Genomic DNA, 21475 nt, shown 5'->3' on the forward strand with positions numbered 1-21475 from the left:
AACAGCGCCGATATCCACATCCGCTTCCTGCGCCGTGACCCCTGCGCGAGCTCTTATACCAGCGAGCGTACCTTACTGTCGGAGCTGCGCAGTTCTATATGCGCGGGGACTTAGTCTCCACGGGCATTGCCAAATAGATATAATAGTCAGTCACTATGTAATTTCATATGCGCCAGAATTTTTCTATATATAAGGACTGCGTGATGTATAGAAAAATTATATATATAGAAAAATTCTGGCGCATATGAAATTACATAGTGACTGACTATTATATCTATTTGGCAATGCCCGTGGAGACTAAGTCCCCGCGCATATAGAACTGCGCAGCTCCGACAGTAAGGTACGCTCGCTGGTATAAGAGCTCGCGCAGGGGTCACGGCGCAGGAAGCGGATGTGGATATCGGCGCTGTTACAAGAGCTCGCGCAGGGGTCATAGCGCAGGAGGCGGATGTGAACATCGGCTCTGATATCATGACGCAGTAATCATGTGATACATTACCGAGGCAACCAATAAACAACTATGCGGATTGGTTGAACTATGAGAGCAGCAATAGGTGCATGGAAATGTCCATTAAATTAAATAGAGGATGATTGGATGGGATGGTGTCCCACCAATCAGAAGTGGATATCACCCCACCATGATGTCACAATAGGAGGTTATTTAACCCCTGTTTTGGCGCTTTTTCATTCAGTGCCCCTAAGCCTCTTGACAAAGCCGCGTCTTGCGGCGAAACATGTCGAGGGGGGCATAGGATAGGTTTTTTAATATACAGTGTAGACTCCTCCACTAACCGTGTGTACACTGCAGGTACACACAGGTAGATAATAAGTGATGCCTGGCTGGCACAGATAATCAATAATACAGGAGGAGAGATACACTGCAAATTTTAACTCCTTTTTTGTTGGTGTTTTGAAATTAATAAAGATTATACCTTTCAACAAATATATGGGAAATATAGGGAATTAGTGGATCACTTCGGTGATCTTTTGGTGAATTGGTTCAAATAACCCTCCATATATTGGTCCGCAGTTGGATCATAGAGACTTTCATTTTCACACAAGATAATCAATTTTTTTCTTCCATAAAATACATTGGACGTTACATAGACGATATTGCCATGGTGTGGAGGGGTACTGAGGAGGAGTTCTGGAAGTTCGGGACATACATAACTGATAATCCTCTTAATTTGAAATTCATTGCAAGTTTTTCTAAAGATAACCTTCCCTTTCTAGACCTAGAATTATGTGCTGGTAGAGATCCTAATAGGTCTAGTATAGTGATTCAGCCATATAGAAAGGACACTGCAGGGATTACCATTCTCAAAGCGGTGCGTCTAAGACAGAATTGTTCAGAGGAGCCCACATTTCAGCAGGAGTCCCTCCTTTTACATGGAAGGTTAAAGCAGAGGGGATATAGAGATAGTGCACTAGAAAATGCATATGATAAAAGTAAAAAACTAGAACATAACAAACTATTGAAAAATAGCAATAGAAGTCGAAAAAACTCCCAGCACCGAAATAATAACTTGCCCATATTTGTTACGGGGTTCAGCAAACAATTTAAAGCAATAAAAAGTATTATAAATAAGATTCTTCCAGTGCTGGAGAATGATCCCACTCTCTCCGAGGTTAACAAAACAAAAGTGAAAATATTGTCGAGACGTGGCCCATCACTAGGATCTATGTTATCTCCTAGTTTATTTTTGGAAAAAGAAACAAATTCTAGAACTTGGTTAAGCCATCCAGGGACGTGGAGATGCGGACATGCACAATGCATAACATGCAAATTTATTGATAGATCCAACTTTTTTCAATCATACAATACTGGAAAAATGTATTATAATAAAACTTATGTGAACTGCAATACATCTCAAGTTGTATATTTAGCCTCATGCACCCACTGTCATATACAGTACGTGGGCTGCACAACAAATACACTTAAAACAAGCATTCATAGAGATGTTTCTGATATAAATAATGACAATGTTAATGTCTCAGCTTTATCCAGGCATTTTAGATCCATCCATAATAGGAACACATCCAGATTACGCGTTAATGCCATAGAGAGGGTGTTTAGAAATGCTAGAGGAGGAGATAGGAAGAGGATGCTATTTAATAGAGAATCCTATTGGATTTTTGTGTTGAACGTAAGAGAACCGAACGGGATCAACCAAAGACATGATCTTATTTGCACATGTTTAAATGCAGATACATATAGCTTTCATTTACATTTTGTTGTGCATTGTTGCAACCGCATCTCTTAAATTATATGCATTGTACATGTTTAATAACTCGTCTTGTAATTAAGTGTTTCTCCAGGTTTTTAAGATTACAGGTTTTTATGCATGATGTCATGTGGTCATGTGATGTAAAGTACTACTATATATATGGGATCCTGACATATTGTTGATGCGATGACTAAGGATCGTACAGATCCGAAACGCGTCGGCGTTCTTGTCTCTATGCTGTATGTTTTTATGACTTAATAAAGCCGAAGAATTTTGCATCCTAAAGCGCTGGACATTTCCATTTTTCATTTGCTGTTCCTATTGGGCCAGGTGCGCTGCTGGCCTGTCCGAGCGCAGGTGCGGGAGAGTGGAGCTGTCGAGAGACTTCAAGTGTATATAAGTAGGGTATCATTTTAACCGTATGGACTAACAGAATAAATATAAGGTGTTATTTTTACTGAAAAATGCACTGCGTAGAAACGGAAGCCCCCAAAATTTACTAAATTAAATTTTTTCTTCAATTTTGTCGCACAATGAATTTGTTTTCATTTTCGCCGTGGATTTTTGGGTAAAATTACTAATGTCACTGGAAAGTAGAATTGGTGGTGCAAAAAATAAGCCATCATATAGAATTTTATGTGCACAATTGAAAGTGTTATGATTTTTAGAAGGTGATGAGGAAAAAATGAAAATGCAAAAACGGAAAAACGCTGAGTCCTTAAGGGGTTAATCACAGCCTCTGAAGGGCTTATCTTTTGCTGGCACAAATCCACAAATCCTTTTTCAAAGCTCATACCTGCATATGCCTGAATTGAATAGTGTTCCTTAGCCAGCTCCAGTGAGGTGCATTGATCTGTGCCACCCACCCAAAAAGTGTATTCGAGTTACGCTTATATACCTATAGGGCCTGTCAACACAGTAGTGACTATAATAGATTTCCACGAACACCTTAAGTACGCATTGTGCTGTCAACTCTGCTACACAAAAGGCATGTTGAAGTTACACAAATCTAGCCTGTAGTGTTGTATGGTTCTGGTGCATTTTTAACATTGCTCCACAAACAACTTCAGTACTCATTGTGCTGTCTCGTCTGCCACCCAAAAAACGTGTTGAAGTCACAGGTATCTAGCCTGTAGTGTTATACGGTTCTGGTGCATTTAATATTATTTTGCTAACAACGTCAGTACTCATTGAGCTGTCTCCTCTGCCACCCAAAAAGTGTGTTGAAGTTACACATATCTAGCCTGTAGTGCTATTTGGTTCTGCTGCATTTAATATTGTTCCGCAAATAACTTTAGTACTCATTGTGCTGTCTCCTCTGCAGCCCAAAAAGCATGTTGAAGTTACTCTGCAGCCCAAAAAGCATGTTGAACTTAACCCCTTAAGGACTCTGTATTTTTCAGTTTTTGCATTCTTTCAATTTTGCACCTAAAAATCCACATGTTAGCTTATTTTTTGTGCCACCCTTTCTACTTTGTAATGACATCAAGCATTTTACCCAAAAAATCTACGGCGAAACAAAAAAAAAAAAAAAAAAAATAAATTTTGTAACATTTGGGGCTTCCATTTCTATGTAGTAAATTTTTTTGGTAAAAATTACACCTTCTCTGTATTATGTAGGTCCATACGATTAAAATGATACCCTACTTACATAGGTTGGATTTTTTCGTACTTCTGGAAAAAATCATAACTACATGCCCGAAAATGTATATGTTTAAAATTGTCATCTTCTGACTCCTATAACTTTTTACATTTTCCGCGTACAGGGCGTTATGATGGCTCATTTTTTGCACCGTGATCTTAGTGGTACAATTTTAGTACTGATTGGACTTTTTTTTATTGATTTTTTCATGATATAAAAAGTGACCAAAAATATACTATTTTGGACTTTGGAATTTTTTTGATCATATGATATATTATTTTTTATAATTTGGACAATTCCGCATGCGGCGATACCACATATGTCCATTTCAATTTTTATTTACACTGGTTTTTTTTATAGGAAAAGGGGGTGATTCAAACTTTTATTAGGGGAGGGGTTAAATTATCTTCATTAATTTTTTTTCACTTTTCTTTGCAATGTTGTAGCCGCCATAGGGGGCTATAACATTGCACACACTGATCTTTTACATTGATCATTGTTATCCTCATGCCACAATGTCAGGCACCGCAGTCATTCAGCGATCGGACACACAGGAGGAAGGTAGGGACCCTCCTTGTGTGTTCCAGCTGTTCGGGACGCTGCGATTTCGCCACGGCGGTCCCGAACAGCTGACTGAGCTAGTCGGGAGCAGTTTACTTTCACTTTAGATGCGGCAATCAACTTTGAATGCCGCATCTAAAGGACTATTAGCGCGCAGCAACGCGATCAGTGGCACGCGTTATTTGCCACAGGTCCTGGTGAAGGTTAGAGGCCGGGCCCGACCCGCTATGATGTGGGGCTATGCCCTGGTGCGCCCTGAGTTGTTAAGTGGTTATTAGACAGATTGCAGTTGGTGATACTTCTGATACCAGATGCAATCATCCTGTATATGTTAAGACCCGTTATAACATCTGTCATATATCATTATTTGATGGCCGTTTTAACACCTCTGCGTACAGACTCCCGCATTCCAGGACTACTACTACTCCCATCATGGAACAGACTTGTTTCCATGATGAAAGTAGTAGTTCCCCGGCTGCGGGAGTATGCCTGTGGCTGGGGAGGCTACATTAGTGATTGTACTACTGCCCTGATCACGGAACAGACTCTTTTCCATAATGGGGGTTGTAGTACATGGGCTGAGGGATTGATCGCACCGGGTCTCATTTCTGAGACCCGATGCGATCAGAAGTTATTAAACAGGGAAGCAGACGGCATGCTCCGCTCCCCTGCAATTGTACGGCATATTTTTTCTTTCCCTTTTAAATTCCCTGCTGGGAGCCCTGAATGGCTGCCACTGAGGAGCATCTCAGGGCTCCCAGCAGGGTTTTCAAACTACTAATTTGACCCCCAAATGTATGCCCCCCATGCATATTTATAATAGACATGTCCCGGCGGTGTGCTGATTGCTGAAGGAGCATGGCAGCAGCGAGGGACATGTCAGGCGGTGGCCGTGAATGAATGAAGTCTACATGCGGGACATGTTGACTTTATTCATTCATTCAACGCTGCTGGTTCCTGACATGTCCCGCTGCTGCAGTGCTCCAAGAAGATGAGGAGCAGGCAGTGGGAGGGAAATAAGGACACTGTGGGGGGGGGGATAAGGATAAGCACACTGGGGTCAATGTATTATTATAGACACATTGGGTCCAATGAATTATTATAAACATACTGGGGCCAATTAATTATTATAAATATGCATGGGGCATACATTTGGGGGTCAAATTAGTACTTTAAAAACCCCTCCGGGAGCCCTGAATGGCTCCTCGGTGGCGGCCATTCAGGGCTCCCGACGGGGAATTTAAAAGTGAAAGTAAAAATACACAGTACATCTCAGGGGAGAAGAGCATGCCGGCCGCAACGCTGTTTAATAACTTCTGATCGCATTGGGTCTCAGAAGTGAGACCCGGTGCGATCAATCCCTCAGCCCATGTACTACATCTCCCATCATGGAACAGAGCATGTTCCATGATGGGGGTAGTAGTACAAACACTAATGTAGACTCCTCAGCCACCAGCAGACTCCTGCAGCCAGGAACAACTACTCCCATCATGGAAACAAGTCTGTTCCATGATGGGAGTAGTAGTAGTCCCAGCTGTGGGAGTCTGTAGGCAGAGGTGTTAAAACGGACATAAATTAATGGTAAATGATGGATGTTATAACGGGTCTTAATGGATTAATATGCTCATTATTTTGACGGACATTATTCAGCCGTTAGCACCCGTTATTTCATCCATTTTCTAAATATACAATACAGAAAACGGATGTTTGATAACGGATGAATACTCATAGTGTGGAAGCAGCCTAAAATTCCATTCTTGGGTGTATAAAAAATCATAAAGCCACCAAAAAAAAATTAAAAAAAATGTTAATGTAAATTTTTAACGCAATTTATGTTGTCGGGCAGGGACCTAAAAATTTAGCCGACAATGATATAAATGTATAAAGGGCCATTTAAATGTAAACATAACATATTTTTTTATAATTCATTAAAACATTTTTTATTAGTAATGCATTTTTATATTGTGTTTAATAAAGTGTGTGTGTGTTTCACTTTTTTTTCTCTATTTATTTTTTATTTTTTAGGTAGTACATCTACTCCCAGCATGGAACAGACTATTACATAATGGGAGCTGTAGTACCTGTACTAATAGACAGATCACAGCAGGTGTCACTCCTGACACCCGATGTGATTGTCCTTTCTATTGCAGAGATGGAGCTGCTTTCTCCTGGGCTCGCATCTCTGCACTCTACTCCGGCAGGCCACTCATGTGAATAGAATTCACATCACTTATTCATATTTTCAGCAGAGCTGGGATTGGCCAGATGGTTCCAGCCACTTACAGCTCTCTGTGAGAAATATGAATAATAGGTAGTCAGGTCCATAAATATTGGGATATCAACACAATTCTAACATGTTTGGTTTTATACACCACCACAATAGATTTGAAATTAAACAAACAAGATGTGCTTTAACTCCAGACTGTCAGCTTTAATTTGAGGGTATTTACATCCAAATCAGTTGAAAGGTGTAGGAATTACAACAGTTTGCATATGTGCATCCCACTTGTTAAGGGACCAAAATGAATGGGACAATTGGCTTCTCAGCTGTTCCATAGCCAGGTGTGAGTTATTCCCTCATTATCCCTATTACAGTGAGCAGATAGAAGGTCCAGAGTTCATTTCAAGTGTGCTATTTGCACTTGGAATATGTTGCTGTCAACTTTAAAGATGAGATCCAAAAAACTGTCACTATCAGTGAAGCAAGCCATCATTATGCTAAAAAAATAAAACAAACATTAGACGTGGCCAAAACAACTGTTTGGAACATTCTTAAAAAGAAGGAACGCACCAGTGAGCTCAACAGCACCAAAAGTCCCAGAAGACCAAGGAAAACAACTGTGAAGTATGAGTGAAGAATTATTTTTCCTGGTGAAGAAAAGCCCCTTCAACAGTTGGCCAGATAAAGAACACTCTCAAGGAGGTAGGCATATGTGTGTCAGAGTCAACAATCAAGAGAAGACTTCACCAGAGTGAATACAGAGGGTTCACCACAAGATGGAAACCATTAGTGAGCCTCAAAAACAGGAAGGCCAGATTAGAGTTTGCCAAACAACATCTAAAAAAGCCTTCACAGTTCTGGAACAACATTCTATGGACAGATGAGACCAAGATCAACTTGTACCAGAGTGATGGGAAGAGAAGAGTTTAGAGAAGGAAAGGAACATGATCCTAAGCATACCTAAGCATGGTGGTGGTAGTGTCAAGGTGTGGGCATGATACCTGCCAATTGAACTGGTTCTCTTATATTTTCTGATGATGTGACTGCTGACAGAAGCAGCAGGATGAATTCTGAAGTGTTTCGGGCAATAATATCTGCTCATGTTCAGCAAAATGCTTTAGAACTCATTGGACGGTGCTTCACAGTGCAGATGGACAATGACCCAAAGCATTCTGCAAAAGCAATCACAGAGTTTTTTAAGGGAAATAAGTGGAATGTTATGCAATGGCCAAGTCAATCACCTGACCTTTATCCGATTGAGCATGCATTTCACTTGCTGAAGACAAAACTGAAAAGAAAATGCCCCAAGAACAAGCAGGAACTGAACACAGTTGCAGTAGAGGCCTGGCAGAGCATCACCAGGGATGAAACACAGCAATGTCTGCTGAAGTCTATGCATTCCAGACTTTAGGCTGTAATCGACTACAAATGATTTGCAACCAAGTATTACAAATTGAAAGTTTGATTTATGATTATTATTCTGTCCCATTACTTTTGGTCCCTTAACAAGTGGGAGGCACATATGGAAACTGTTGTAATTCCTACACTGTTCACCTGATTTGGATGTAAATACCCTCAAAATAAAGATGACAATCTGCAGTTATAGTTATCTTGTTCGTTTCTTTCAAATCCATTGTGGTGGTTTATAGAGCGAAAAATATTAGAATTGTGTCGATGTCCCAATATTTATGGACCTGACTGTATATATACGGCATATACTCATACTACAGTGGGACCAGAGAAGAGCGTCTGGCCGCCCGCCGGCAACCAACATATTTTACAGGATGATCGCATCGGGTGTCAGAAGTAACACCAGTTGCAATCTGTCTATTAATGCAGGTACTATAGCTCCCAGTATGGAGCAGAGTGCGCTCCATGTTGAGAGCAGTAGTACCTGCAGTTGAGGACATATCACAGAAACTGCCGCTCCTGACACCCGCTGCGATTATAGTATCTATTGCATTGATGCAGGAGAAAGCCCCTCGTATCTCTACATTTCACAGGACTATCGCAGGGGTGTCGCTAATGAAGAAATTTGTTATTTTGAACTGAGTTGAAGTTCGGATTCGGTCAGAATATAATTTTTCATGAAATTTGAAACAAATTTTACTTTGTCAGATTCGATTCGCTCATCTCTAGTGTTAACCAATAGATGACAGCAGATGGTTTGCTGCTTGAGACACGACCGCTAGCTGATAGTCGGAGCTCAGGCCTCTTACTGCGACTCCTGCTGCCACTCGCCCCTAGTCTGCTGCGACCTCTGCATGATGAATTTAGGCCTCTGCCACTCCTCTGTGCACGTCCTGGCACTTCTCTGCCTAACATACTTAGTGCGTATATGAGGGGAGTACAATACGCTTCACTATGTTGAAAACAGTATTTGTTTACAACACCAGCCAGTGAGTACTTTTGCCTGGCCTTTCACAGTATCTAGGCCCTTAAGATTTATCAGGAACAAAATAGTACACCACTTAGATGTACGTGTGGGGGTATGCACTTATGAGGTAGGGATGATCCAGTACGCTTAAAACGGTATTTGTCTACAATACCAGCAGTTGCGTACTTTTGCTTGGCCTTTCACAGTAATTAGGCCCTTAAGACTTTAACAGGAACAAAATGGTACACCACTCAGATGTACATATGTGGTATGCACTTATGAGGGGAGGACAATGCGCTCCAGTACGCTTAAAACAGTATTTGTGTACAACACCAGCAGGTGTGTACTTTTGCCTAGACTTTCACAGTACCTAGGCCCTTAAGACTTTAACATGAATAAAATGGTACACCACTTAGATGTACGCACAGGTTACGCTTATTAGAGGACAATTTCGATTCACTCATCCCTAATTGCAATTGTTAAAATATTAGACTAATAATTTAATTAGTTTAATTTTGACATATGAGAGTATGCATTTTCATAGGAATTTCTGCTAAGTAAATGCAGTATAAGTTAATTGTGATCTATCTTGTAATTTAGTAAATTGTTGCATAAAGCAAATAGTAGGTTAAAGGAAAACTGTCAGATATTTTCTTCCGCGCTATCCACAGGTACTTATGGATAGTGCGGGAGACTCTGATTCCAATCAGCCCTACCTTGCCCGGATCCGCCATGCCGTTCGCTCGTAATTGTAGTTTTATTCTATGTGTAATTCTTGCTGTCACTGGCACGGGCGGGGCATCTGCAGCTAACTGGCACTGACGTCAGTGCCGCTTATGAATATTCATCCCCCCCTCCCTCTAGTTCTCTCTCTCTCTTCGCCGCTCCTAACTGGAGGGAGGGGGGATGAATATTCATAAGCAGCGCTGACAGTAATTAAGCCCTTAAGACTTTAACAGGAACAAAATGGTACACCACTTAGATGTACATATGTGGTATGCACTTATGAGGGGAGGACAATGCGCTCCAGTACACTTAAAACAGTATTTGTGTACAATATCAGTAGGTGTGTACTTTTGCCTAGCCTTTCACAGTACCTAGGCCCTTAAGACTTTAACATGAATAAAATGGTATACCACTTAGATGTACGCACAGGTTACGCTTAGTAGAGGACAATTTCGATTGCACTTGTTAAAATATTACACTAATAATTTAATTAGTTTAATTTTGACATATGAAATTATGCATTTTCATAGGAATTTCTGCTAAGTAAATGCAGTATAAGTTAATTGTGATCTATATTGTAATTTATTAAATTGTTGCATAAAGCAAATAGTAGGTAAAAGGAAATCCACAGGTTGCTGTAACTGGCACAGGCGGGGCTTCTGTAGATAACTGGCACTGACCTCAGCGCCGCTTATGAATATTCATCTCCCCTCCCTCCAGTTCTCTCTCTCTCTTCGCCACTCCTAACTGGAGGGAGGGGGGATGAATATTCATAAGCGGCGCTTATGTCAGTGCCAGTTAGCTGCAGAAGCCCCGCCTGTGCCAGTTACAGCAACTTTTCCACACAGAATAAAACTACAATTGCGGGCGAATGGCCTGGAGGATCCTGGAAAGGTAGGGCTCATTGGAATCAGCATCTCCCGCACTATCCACCAGTACTGTGGATAGTGCGGGAGAAAATATCTGACAGTTTTTCTTTAAGCCTTAAGCCAGGTAAAATAACATCTTACCTTGCTTCAGTTCTGTGGGTAGTTGATCTTTTTTCTTCAGATCATCTTTCTCTTCATGTTTTTTCTTGGATTCTTCAGGTTTTAGCTTGGATTCTATTGGCTCTTCATGTTTTTTCTTCGTTTCTACTTGCTCTTCATGTTTTTGTTTCAGTTCTGTTGACTCTTCATGTTTTTTCTTGAGTTCCACTGGCTCCTCCAGCATCTTTTTAGGTTCTGCTGGCTCAACATGTTTCTTCTTTGGTTCTTCGTGTGTTTTCTTGGGTTCTTTTGGCTCATCATGTTTTGGTTTGGGTTCTGTTGGCTCATGTTTTTCATTGGGTTCTATTGGCTTTTTATGTTCAGTTTTATGTTCAAAATGTATTTTCTTGGGTTTTATTGGCTCCTCGTTTTCCCTTATAGGTTTTGCTGGCTCAACTTGTTTTTTCTCAAATTCTGTTGGTTCTTCATATGTTTTCTTAGGTTCTTTTGTCTCTTCATGTTTTTTCTTGGGCTCTGTTTTCTCTTCATGCTTCTTTTTAGGTTCTTCTGGCTCATCATATTTCTTCTTTGTTTCTGTTGACACTGTTTGTGTTTTCTTGAGTTCTATTGGCTCTCTGTGTTCCTTCTTAGGTTCTGCTGGCTTAGCATGTTTTTTCTCACTTTCTGTTGGTTCTTCATGTTTTTTCTTGGGTTCTATTGGTTCTTTGTGTGTTTCTATGGGTTGTAAAGGCTTTTCATGGTGCTTTTTAGTTTCTGCCTGCTCAACCTGTTTTTTCTTGAGTTCTGTTGGTTCTTCATGTGTTTTCTTAGGTACTACTGACTCATGTTTCTTTTTAGTTGTTGTTGGCTCAGCATGTTTTTCCTTTGTTTCTGATGGCACTGTGTCTGTTTTCTTAAGATCTATTGTCTCTCTATGTTCTTTTTTAGGTTCTGTTGGCTCAGCATGTTTTTTCTTTCTTTCTGTTGGCTCTTCGGGTGTTTTCTTGGGTTTGTTCGTCTCGTCCTGTTTTTGTTGGGGTTCTGTTGGCTCTTGTTTTTTCTTGGGTTCTATTGACTTTTCATGTTCCTTTTTAGTTTCTGCTGGCTCAGCATGTTTTTTCTTGGTTTCTGTTGGCTCTTCCTGTGTTTTCTTGGGTTCTTTTGTCTCTACCTGTTTTTTGGGGGGTTCTGCTGGCTCCTCTTGTTTTTTCTTGGTTTCTATTGGCTTTTCATGTTCCTTTTTAGCTTCTGCTGGTTCAGCATGTTTTTTCTTGGTTTCTGTTGGCTCTTCATGTTTTTGCTTGTGTTCTATTGGCTTTTCATGGTCCTTTTTAGTTTCTGTCTGTTCAACATGTTTTTTCTTGAGTACTGTTGGTTCTTCAAATGTTTTCTTAGGTATTTTTGTCTCTTCTTGTTTTTTCTTGGATTCTACTGACTCTTCATGTTTCTTTGGTTCTGTTGGCTCATCATGTTTTTTCTTTGTTTCTGATGGCTCTTCGTGTGTTTTATTGGGTTCTTTTGTCTCTATCTGTTTTTTGGGGGGTTCTGCTGGCTCCTCTTGTTTTTTCTTGGGTTCTATTGGCTTTTCATGTTCCTTTTTAGTTTCTACTGACTCAGTAGGTATTTTCTTGGTTTCTGTTGGCTCTTCATGTTTTTGCTTTTGTTCTATTGGCTTTTCATTGTCCTTTTTAGTTTCTGTCTGTTCAACATGTTTTTTCTTGAGTACTGTTGGTTCTTCAAATGTTCTCTTAGGTACTTTTGTCCCTTCTTCTTTTTTCTTGGGTTCATCATGTTCTTTCTTAGTTTCTGATGGTTCTGTGTTTGTTTTCTTAAGATCTGTTGGCTCTCTATGTTCCTTTTTAGGTTCTGTTTTCTTGGGTTTGTTTGTCTCTTCCTGTTTTTGTTTGGGTTCTGTTGGATCTCCCAGTTTTTTCTTGGGTTCTATTGACTTTTCATGTTCCTTTTTAGTTTCTGCTGGCTCAGCATGTTTTTTCTTGGTTTCTGTTGGCTCTTCGTGTGTTTGCTTGGGTTCTTTTGTCTCTTCCTGTTTTTGTTGGGGTTCTGTTGGCTCTTCTTGTTTTTTCTTCAGTTCTATTAGCTTTTCATGTTTCCTTTTAATTTCCACTGGCTCAGCATGTTTTTTCTTGGTTTCTGTTGCCTCTTCATGTTTTTGCTTGTGTTCTAATGGCTTTTCATGGTCCTTTCTAGTTTCTGCCTGTTCAACATGCTTTTTCTTGAGTTCTGTTGGTTCTTCATGTGTTTTCTTAGGTTCTACTGACTCTTCATGTTTTTTCTTAGGTTTTGTCAGCTCAGCATGTTTTTCCTTTGTTTGTGATGGCTCTGTGTCTGTTTTCTTGAGATCTTTTAGATCTCCATGTTTTTTATTTCTTTCAGTTGGTTCTTCTTGTGTTTTCTTGTGTTCTTTTGGATCTTCAGTTTTTTGTTGGGGTTCTGTTGGCTCTTCTTGTTTTTTCTTGGGTTCTATTGACTTTTCATGTTTCTTTTTAGTTTCTGCTGGCTCAGCATATTTTTTCTTGGTTTCTGTTGGCTCTTCATGTTTTTGCTTGTGTTTTATTGGCTTTTTATTTTCATTTCTAGTTTCTGCCTGTTCAACATGCTTTTTCTTGAGTTCTGTTGGTTCTTCATGTGTTTTCTTGGGTACTTTTGGTTCTTCTTGTTTTTCCTCCGACTCTGTTGACTCTATATGTTTCTTTTTCATTTCTGCTGACACATCATGTTTTTTCTTAGTTTCTAATGACTCTGTGTGTGTTTTCTTGAGATCTTTTAGATCTCCATATTCCTTTTTAGGTTCTACGGGCTCAGCATGTTTTTTATTGCTTTCTGTTGGATCTTTATGTGTTTTCTTGGGTTCTTTTGCATGTTCATGCTTTTGTTTCGGTTCTGTTGGCTCTTCATGTTCTTCCTTGGGTACCATTAGATTTTCATGTCCCTTTTTAGATTCTGTTGGCTCAGCATATTTTTTTTTGCTTATTGTTGGCTCTTTGTGTGTTTTCTTTTGTTCTTTTTGATCTTCAAGATGTTTGGGTTCTATTGGCTCTTCATGTTTTTTCTTTGGTTGTAATGGCTTTTCATGTTCTCTTTTAGGTTCGGCTGGCTCAGCATGTTTTTTCTTAACTTCTGTCAGTTCTTCATGGGGTTTTTTGGGTACTTCTTGTGTTTTCTTTTGCTCTACTGGCTCTTCGTGTTTCTTTTTAGGTTCTGCCCCCTCAGCATGTTTTTTCTTGGTTTCTGTTGGCTCTTCATGTTTTTGTTTGTGTTCTATTGACTTTTCATATTCCTTTTTAGTTTCTGCTGGCTCAACATGTTTTTTCTTGAGTTCTTTTAATTCTGCATGGGTTTTCTTTGGTACTTTTATCTCTTCCTGTTTTTTCTTGGGTTCTACTGGCTCTCCATGTTTCTTTTTAGAGTCTGCAGGCTGAGCAATTTTTTTCTTGATTTCTGTTGGCTCTTCATGTGTTTTAGTGGGTACTTTTGGTTCTTCTTGTTTTTTCTTGGGTTCTACTGACTCTTCTTGTTTCTTCCTAGGTTCTGCTGGCTCAATTTTCTTGATTTTTGTGGGCTTTTCGTGTTTTTGTTTGGGTACTATTGACTTTTCATGTTCACTTTTAGTTTCTGCTGCCTCAACATGTTCTTTCTTGAGTCCTGTTGGTTCAGTATGTGTTTTCTTGGGCACTTTTGTCTCTTCTTGTTTTTTTGGGGGTTCGACTGGCTCTACATTTTTCTTTTTAGGTTCTGCTGGCTCATCATGTTTTTTCTTGAGTTCTGTTGGTTCAGTATTTATTTGCTTGTGTTCTAATGCTTTAACATCTTTCTTTTTAGTTTCTGTTGGTTCAGTATGTATTTGCTTGTGTTCTATTGGCTTTACATCTTTCTTTTTAGTTTCTGTTGGTTCAACATGTTTTTTCTTGAGTTCTGTTGGTTCAGTATGTGTTTTCATGAGTACTTTTGTCTCTTCTTGTTTTTTCTTGGGTTCTACTGGCTCTTCATGTTTCTTTTTAGGTTCTGCTGGCTCACCATGTGTTTTCTTGGATATTTTTGGCTCTTCCTGTTTTTTCTTGGCTTCTACTGGCTCTTCATGTTCCTTTTTGGCTTCTTTTGTCTCTTCCTGTTTTTCATTTATTGCTGTTGGCTCTCCATGTTTTTTCTCAGTTTTTATTTGCTTTTCATGTTCTTTATTGGGTTTTGCTGCCTCTTCATCATTTTTCTTGGTTTCTATTGGCTTGTCGTGTTTTTTCACAGGTTCTACTGGCTCTTCATGTTTCTTCTTGGGTTCTTTTAGCCTTTCATCTTTCTTCTTGAGTTCTTTTGGCTCTTCACATTTCTTTTTGGGTTCTTTTGACTTGTCATGTTTCTCATTGGGTTCTGTTATCTCTTCATGTGTTTTTTTGGGTTCTGTTGGCCCTTCTTGTTTCTTCTTGGGTTCTTTTGGCTCTTCATATTTCTCCTTGGGTTCTGTTATCTTTTCATGTTTTATCTTGGTTTCTCTGGGCTTTTGGTGTGTTTTCTTGGGGTTTGTTGCCTCTTCATTTGCTTTCTTAGGTTCTGCTGGTTCTTCATGTTTCTTTTTTAGTTCTGTTGGCTTCTCATGTTTTTCCTGCAGTTCTTTTGGCTTTTCATGCTTTTTTTGTGGTTCGGTTGGCTTTTCATGTTTTTCCTGCAGTTCTGTTGGCTTTTCATGTTTCTTCTGAGGTTCTGTTGGCTTTTCATGTTGCTTCTTGCGTTCTTTTGGCTCTTCAACTTTTTTCTTGGTTTCTATGAGCTCTTCCTGCTTCTCCTTAGGTTCTGATATGCCTTCATGCTTCTTCTTTGGTTCCATTGATTCTTCATGTTTTTTCTCCAATTTTGCAGTCTCTATATATTTCTTCTTGTGTTCTGTTGGCTCTTCATGCTTTTCCTTGGATTCTGTCGGTGTTTCATATTTTTTCTTGGGTTCTGTTGATTTGTTAAGTTTTTTCTTGTGATCTGTTGGCTCTTCAACTTTTTTCTTGGGCTCTGTTGGCTCATGTTTTTTTATTAGGGTACCTACAAAGGGAATTTGCATAAGAATTGTACTTTTTTTTTAAATAATATTTTGCACATTTTATTTTGTAAGCTAATATACCAAATATTCGGTCAAGTCAGTGAAATGTTTGTGACATAGGGAAGGTCAGCTCTAATCCCACCTACTTCTCCTGTCACTACCTACTTGGAGTTTCTGTCCTAAGAAATGACAATCCCAAATGGGTGATGGCTTCTTCCTATTTAAATGTACAGGAAAGGGGGAAGGGTCAGTTAGCAACAAACAGCAGATACAGCACTATAGGAGACACATGTCAGGCTTAGAAAAAGCAAATTCAGGTGTCTATGTGTGACAGATGCCTGTCTAAATCTGCTTGCACATGATTGGCCTGGTTTCCTAGCCTCCTCATAGACTAACCAGCTCTAATGCCAGTCAGGTTTGTAGTCATAGCTATCAAGCAATAATGTTGGCACCACAAAAGTCTGTAGTGGGAGATTGTCACTGAAACATGGTCAGGTAATTATGTTACTGTCAGGTAATTAAATGTGTAACCCTTTGACATGTCAGATACATTTATTGGTATGTACCTTTTTTAGATGTTGCTGGCTTTTCTAGTGTTTTCTTGGGTTCTGTTAATTCTCCATGTTTTTCCCTGGGCTCTGTTTGCTCTTCATGTTTTTTAATTGGGGAGTCTGCAAAGTGAATTTGCAGAGGTTTTTCAATATGATTTTTTATTATAAATTATGTAACATGATATTTAAATGGGCACTGTCAGATACAAAAACTTTTGATATGTTGTAAAGCATGTATAACCAATAGGTTTTGCAATTGCTTTCATTAGAAAAAAGCCAAGCAAACAACTGCCCCCCCCCCCCGCCTGCTTGGACACATACTAGTCCTGTTGTGTCCATGCATCATGGACACACTTGGTTGATTGACAGCTGTGAGTGCAGGGCTAACAGATGGAGGAAAAATCCTCCCACTGTCAGCTTGTGTCCCACTACTGTCAGTGAGGACAAGCTGGGAGTTGTAGTTTTACTAATGCTAGGGGAGATGTGAGCAGACAGCATGCTGAGGGAGGGGGCGTAGACCTGCACAGTGAGGCCACACCCCTCCCTTTGAGAGGAATTCAGACTAGGGAGCTAAATGAAAAGTTTAATAAATAAATAAATAAAGGTGCTAGACACATAGAAATTAGATGAACATGGTCAGGATTAGGTCTTGAGTGATATATAAAAAAATGTTTTTTGTTGGATCTGACGGGTACGATTTAAGAGCAAATATTAGTTCACATGTATTGCTATTTGGTGTCCACCTTTTTTAGATTCTGTTGGTGCTTCCTGTTTTTTCTTAGGTTCTGTTGACTCATCAGGTGTTTTCTTGGATTCTGTTGGTTCTTTAAGTTTTTTCTCTTGGGCCTCTGCTAAGTAATAAAGGAAATTTGCATCAATATAAAATTTTGGCACTATTTTATTCAGTTTTATGAAACATGAATATAGTGCAGCACTGTGTCCATTTTTCAAATTGACTTTAATTTTGAATTTAGAACTTAAACACCTTTATTGAGCACTCATTCCCACTGCTCCCCACTGCATATAACTGTCCATCAGGAGATGAGGCTTCTCACTCAGGTTCCATCTCCTAATGCAGAGTTATATGCAGTGCGGGTAGAACAGACCCTCAGTAAATGTATTTCGATGTATGAAAGTATTTTTTTAATGACAGTAATGATTTAAAAAAAAATTAGGTCAGATAATTCTACTTGTAACCATTAATAATAGTTTTTCAAAGTAATCTACAAAATATCATGAGTAAATTTGCGTCTATATCATATTTTGGTATTTGCAATGCATTCAGAAAATCTTCAGACCCTTTCGGCTTTTTCCATTTTCTTTTATGTTATGACCTAAAATATACCCCCATAGAATGATGCTGCCACTACTCCTTACTAAAGGTATGGTACTGGGAAGCTAATATCCAGTGTCTGGTTTCTTTCAAATATGACACTAAAATTAAGGCCAAAAAGTTATACTTTTGTTCCATCAGACCAGAGAATCTTGTTTCTCATAGTCTGGGAGTCTTTTAGGTGCTTTTTGAAAACTTCAGGTGGGTTTTAATGTGTTTTTGTGTAGTCCGAAACAATCGTAGGGGTGACGCCTCCTGGCCACGCTACTAATTGCTCTGTTACATGTGGGTACTGCTCAGTGTGCACCTTTGTTTACCATGTATATTGTCTGCAATTATTGCTGATGTGTATTGCCCTTTATATACTGCTGCTATACTTTGCTGCTATTATACTTGTCTTATTGTACTGTTCACTTATAAAACACAGACTGTGCACATTGTTTTTATGCAATACCCACCATATGTATTACATATTATATGTAGGATATGGCATGTTGCCATTATAGTACTTTCGTGCACTTTTTTGCCAGGATTCGCATTTGTCAGAAGTCATTCCTTTGTGTCTTGTAAGTATTTTAAACCTTGTGTTTAAACAATAAAGGATTTTTTTGTCATTACTTTAGTCTGCTACATTGCTCTTTTCTAGGTTTCAAATTTTTTTTATTTATTTTCTTCTGAGTAGAGTATTATTTTTTTTGGCCACTCTGCCATAAAGTCCAGATTGGAACAATGATAATTGACCTTCTAAAAGTTCCTTTAATCTTTACAAAGGATCTGTGACCATTGGATTTTTGGTTACCAGTGTTAATAGGCAATTAGTATGGCATGGTGGCCGCTCTAGAAAGAGTGGAGGTTGTTCCAAACTTTTTCCATTTATGAATTATGGAGGCCTAGACTGTGCTCTTAGGAGGTTTTAGTAAGCTTGTATAGACCTTATATAGACTGGGGTGTGTCTTTCTAAATCATTTCCAATCAGCCGAATTTATCTCAGGTGACTCTAATCTAGGTCAAGAGTAATGGGAATCCCCAGAGCAAAATTTCAAGTATCATAGAAAAGGGTCTGCATTCCTTTCTAACAACTTTGTCTTCTGTTTTTGTGTTCTTTTTTTATTTTATCACAAGGCCTTAAAGAGGTACTCAGCCCCTAGACATCTTATCCCCTATCCAAAGGATAGGGGATAAGATGTCTGATCGCGAAGGGGGGTCCCGCTGCTGGGGACCCCTGGGACATCACAAGGGGGCGGAGCCATGACGTAAAGATGCTCTGGCCCCTGAAATGCCCATCATTTCGCACAGAGCGAGTTTGCTCTGTGCAGTAATGCAGCTGAGATCCCGGGGGTCCCCAGCGGCGGGAGCCCTGCGATCTGACATCTTATCCCCTATCCTTTGGATAGGGGATAAGATGCTAGGGATGGAGTATCCCTTTAAGATAATGTAACAAAGTGAAGTTCTCTGAAGACTTTCCAAATGCATTGTAAGCTGATAAGAAAAAACTGTAAAGAAAACTTTAAAAATGCATTTTAGGTCTAGTCAAACAATATAACTAAAAATCATTTGTCAAATCAGATAATGTTGTTGTTTACCTTTTTTATGATCTGCTAACAATTCATGTCTTTTCTTGGGTTCTGTTGGAAGTTCAAGCTTTTTTAGTAGAGCCTCTGCAAATCAATTATGAGTAAAATTCCATTTTATAAAATAACATGTATAACTTATAGATTCAGTATATAGGAAAAGGAAACAGAAAAGCAAGCACAACTATGTGCCATTAATCCTTGGAGAAAATATGTTCTGTTAATAATCAGAGTACGCTCACCTTCTCCTGTTGTACTATGAGCACAACACCACCAAGTGCTTGTAACCAACCCTGTGGTTAAGATCAGAAGAGTGCAGCTGGCATAGGTCCCGTCTACAAAGGTCTTTTGGACGGTCCAGAGGATACAGATGCAGAAGTGCTGTATACACAGCAAAAAAAAAGACATCTTCAGACGCTCTCTTATTTGAAGGGTTAATTATATTAACCGAGATGGACCAGTAAAATAACAGCAAAGATATAGTTTGCAATGCAGACAGACAACACCTTTCAAGGGGCAGGACCCCCTCTTCATCAGGTCCAATGATTGGTTCACAGATATTGACATCATTTATACATGAGAAGCAGACAAAATAACCCGTAAATGTTTTATTTATATAGTTATTGCTTGTTTGGGCACAAGTAACCATGGAATATTTTGTGTTTCCACCAGAATTTTCTGGGGATGTAAAATTTGGCGCAAAAATGAATTTTCACATATTTTCAAAGCAGCAAAAGAAACCTTTGAAAGTGTGAGGAGAAAACAAAAAGGTGTGAATAATATCGCTGGAACAGAAATTACGGGAGTTTTTGAGAATCTCCCCCAGAATGTTTGGGATTAAAAAATATATAATTTTGCTGAACAATCTGTCCCCTTACTAGTGTTGAGCAGCATAGGCCATATTCGAATTCGCGATATTTCGCGAATATATGGACGAATATTCGTCATATATTCGCTAAATTCGCATATTCGTAATATGCGTGTTATATTTTGGCATATGCGAAAATTCACATATGCTAAAATTAGCATAAAAGAAAATTTGCATGTGCGAAAATTCGCATACACAAAAATTAGCATATGCAAATTTTCCCATATGCGGAAATTCGTACTCCAGTCTCACACAGTAGTATTAGAGCCCTCTTTAGACCACACAAGCTGGAAGCAGAGAGGGATGATCACTGTGATGTGTACTGTGAAAGAAAAAAAGAAAAAAAATATTCGTAATTACGAATATATAGTGCTATATTCGTGAATATTCGCAAATTCACGAATATGCAATATTCGCGAATAAAATTTGCATTGCGAATATTCGCGAGTAACACTACCCCTTACCTCTATATCAGTGTTTACCAACTAGAATGCCTCCAGGTGTTGCAAAACTTTGCATTCTAGGAGTGTCAGTTTTACAAAGCTGGAGGCACCCTGGTAGCAGAAATTTGTGTGCAACATGGGTATGGAGCAGAACTGAATGTGTGATTATGTGTAAGCATGACCATGCAGAAACTTAACTCTACTACATACACCTGATCACACAATCAGCTCAGCTGCATACACATGACCACACACTCAGCTGTGCTGCATGCACACAATCCCTCCCTCAGCTCTGCAACATACACAAAATCACACGCTCAACTCTACTACATACACACATTCACACACTCAGCTCTGATACATACACCTGATCACACAATCAGCTCTGCTACATACACACAATCACACACTCAGCTCTGCTACATACACACACTAACACACTCAAATCTGCTACATACACACACTCAACTCTGCTACATACACACAATCAGACACTCAACTCTGCTGCATACACATGATTATTCATATACATAGACATAACAGCCATACCTCCTTCTCCCTCCCTGCACATACAGTGGTACTTAGCTGTACTTAGCTGTACAGTCATCATGTTTACACTACACAGGTGTAATCTCCTGCTCTCATCAAGAACAGCGGTTAGAATTTTGCACAGTTTAAACTGTGAAGGGAAGTATTTCACCTGCACTATAACCCAGAATATCATCCTGGTGTATGGGGTTAGACTGCGGGTGAAGGTTTGATCACAAGTGCTCCATAAACATTGCATTGTTAAAAGGTACATGGAAAAGATTTTAAGTATCCCAGAGATAATATAACTGGTGGCAGAAGCATCTGACACTTTGGTACGTGTGCTCCTTGATGTTCTATGTTTGCGTTAAAAATGTCCGCAATGTGCAAAGTTTGACAGTGTAAACAAACCTTGCG

General features: G+C 39.3%; 1 protein-coding gene across 1 annotated transcript in view; it reads right to left on the reverse strand.

The window, feature by feature from the left end:
• LOC130361041 (trichohyalin-like) overlaps positions 1–21475 on the reverse strand; it is a 275344-nt gene that overhangs the window by 140091 nt on the left and 113778 nt on the right. Inside the window, exons 31-34 of the mRNA XM_056563601.1 lie at positions 19232–19306; positions 17059–17166; positions 16331–16435; positions 10766–15766 (exon numbers count right to left, since the gene is read on the reverse strand). Coding sequence (XP_056419576.1) covers positions 10766–15766; positions 16331–16435; positions 17059–17166; positions 19232–19306 — 5289 coding nt within the window. The remainder of the gene's footprint in view (positions 1–10765; positions 15767–16330; positions 16436–17058; positions 17167–19231; positions 19307–21475) is intronic.

Source organism: Hyla sarda, chromosome 3 (assembly GCF_029499605.1).
Source record: "Hyla sarda isolate aHylSar1 chromosome 3, aHylSar1.hap1, whole genome shotgun sequence".
Taxonomy (NCBI): domain Eukaryota; kingdom Metazoa; phylum Chordata; class Amphibia; order Anura; family Hylidae; genus Hyla; species Hyla sarda.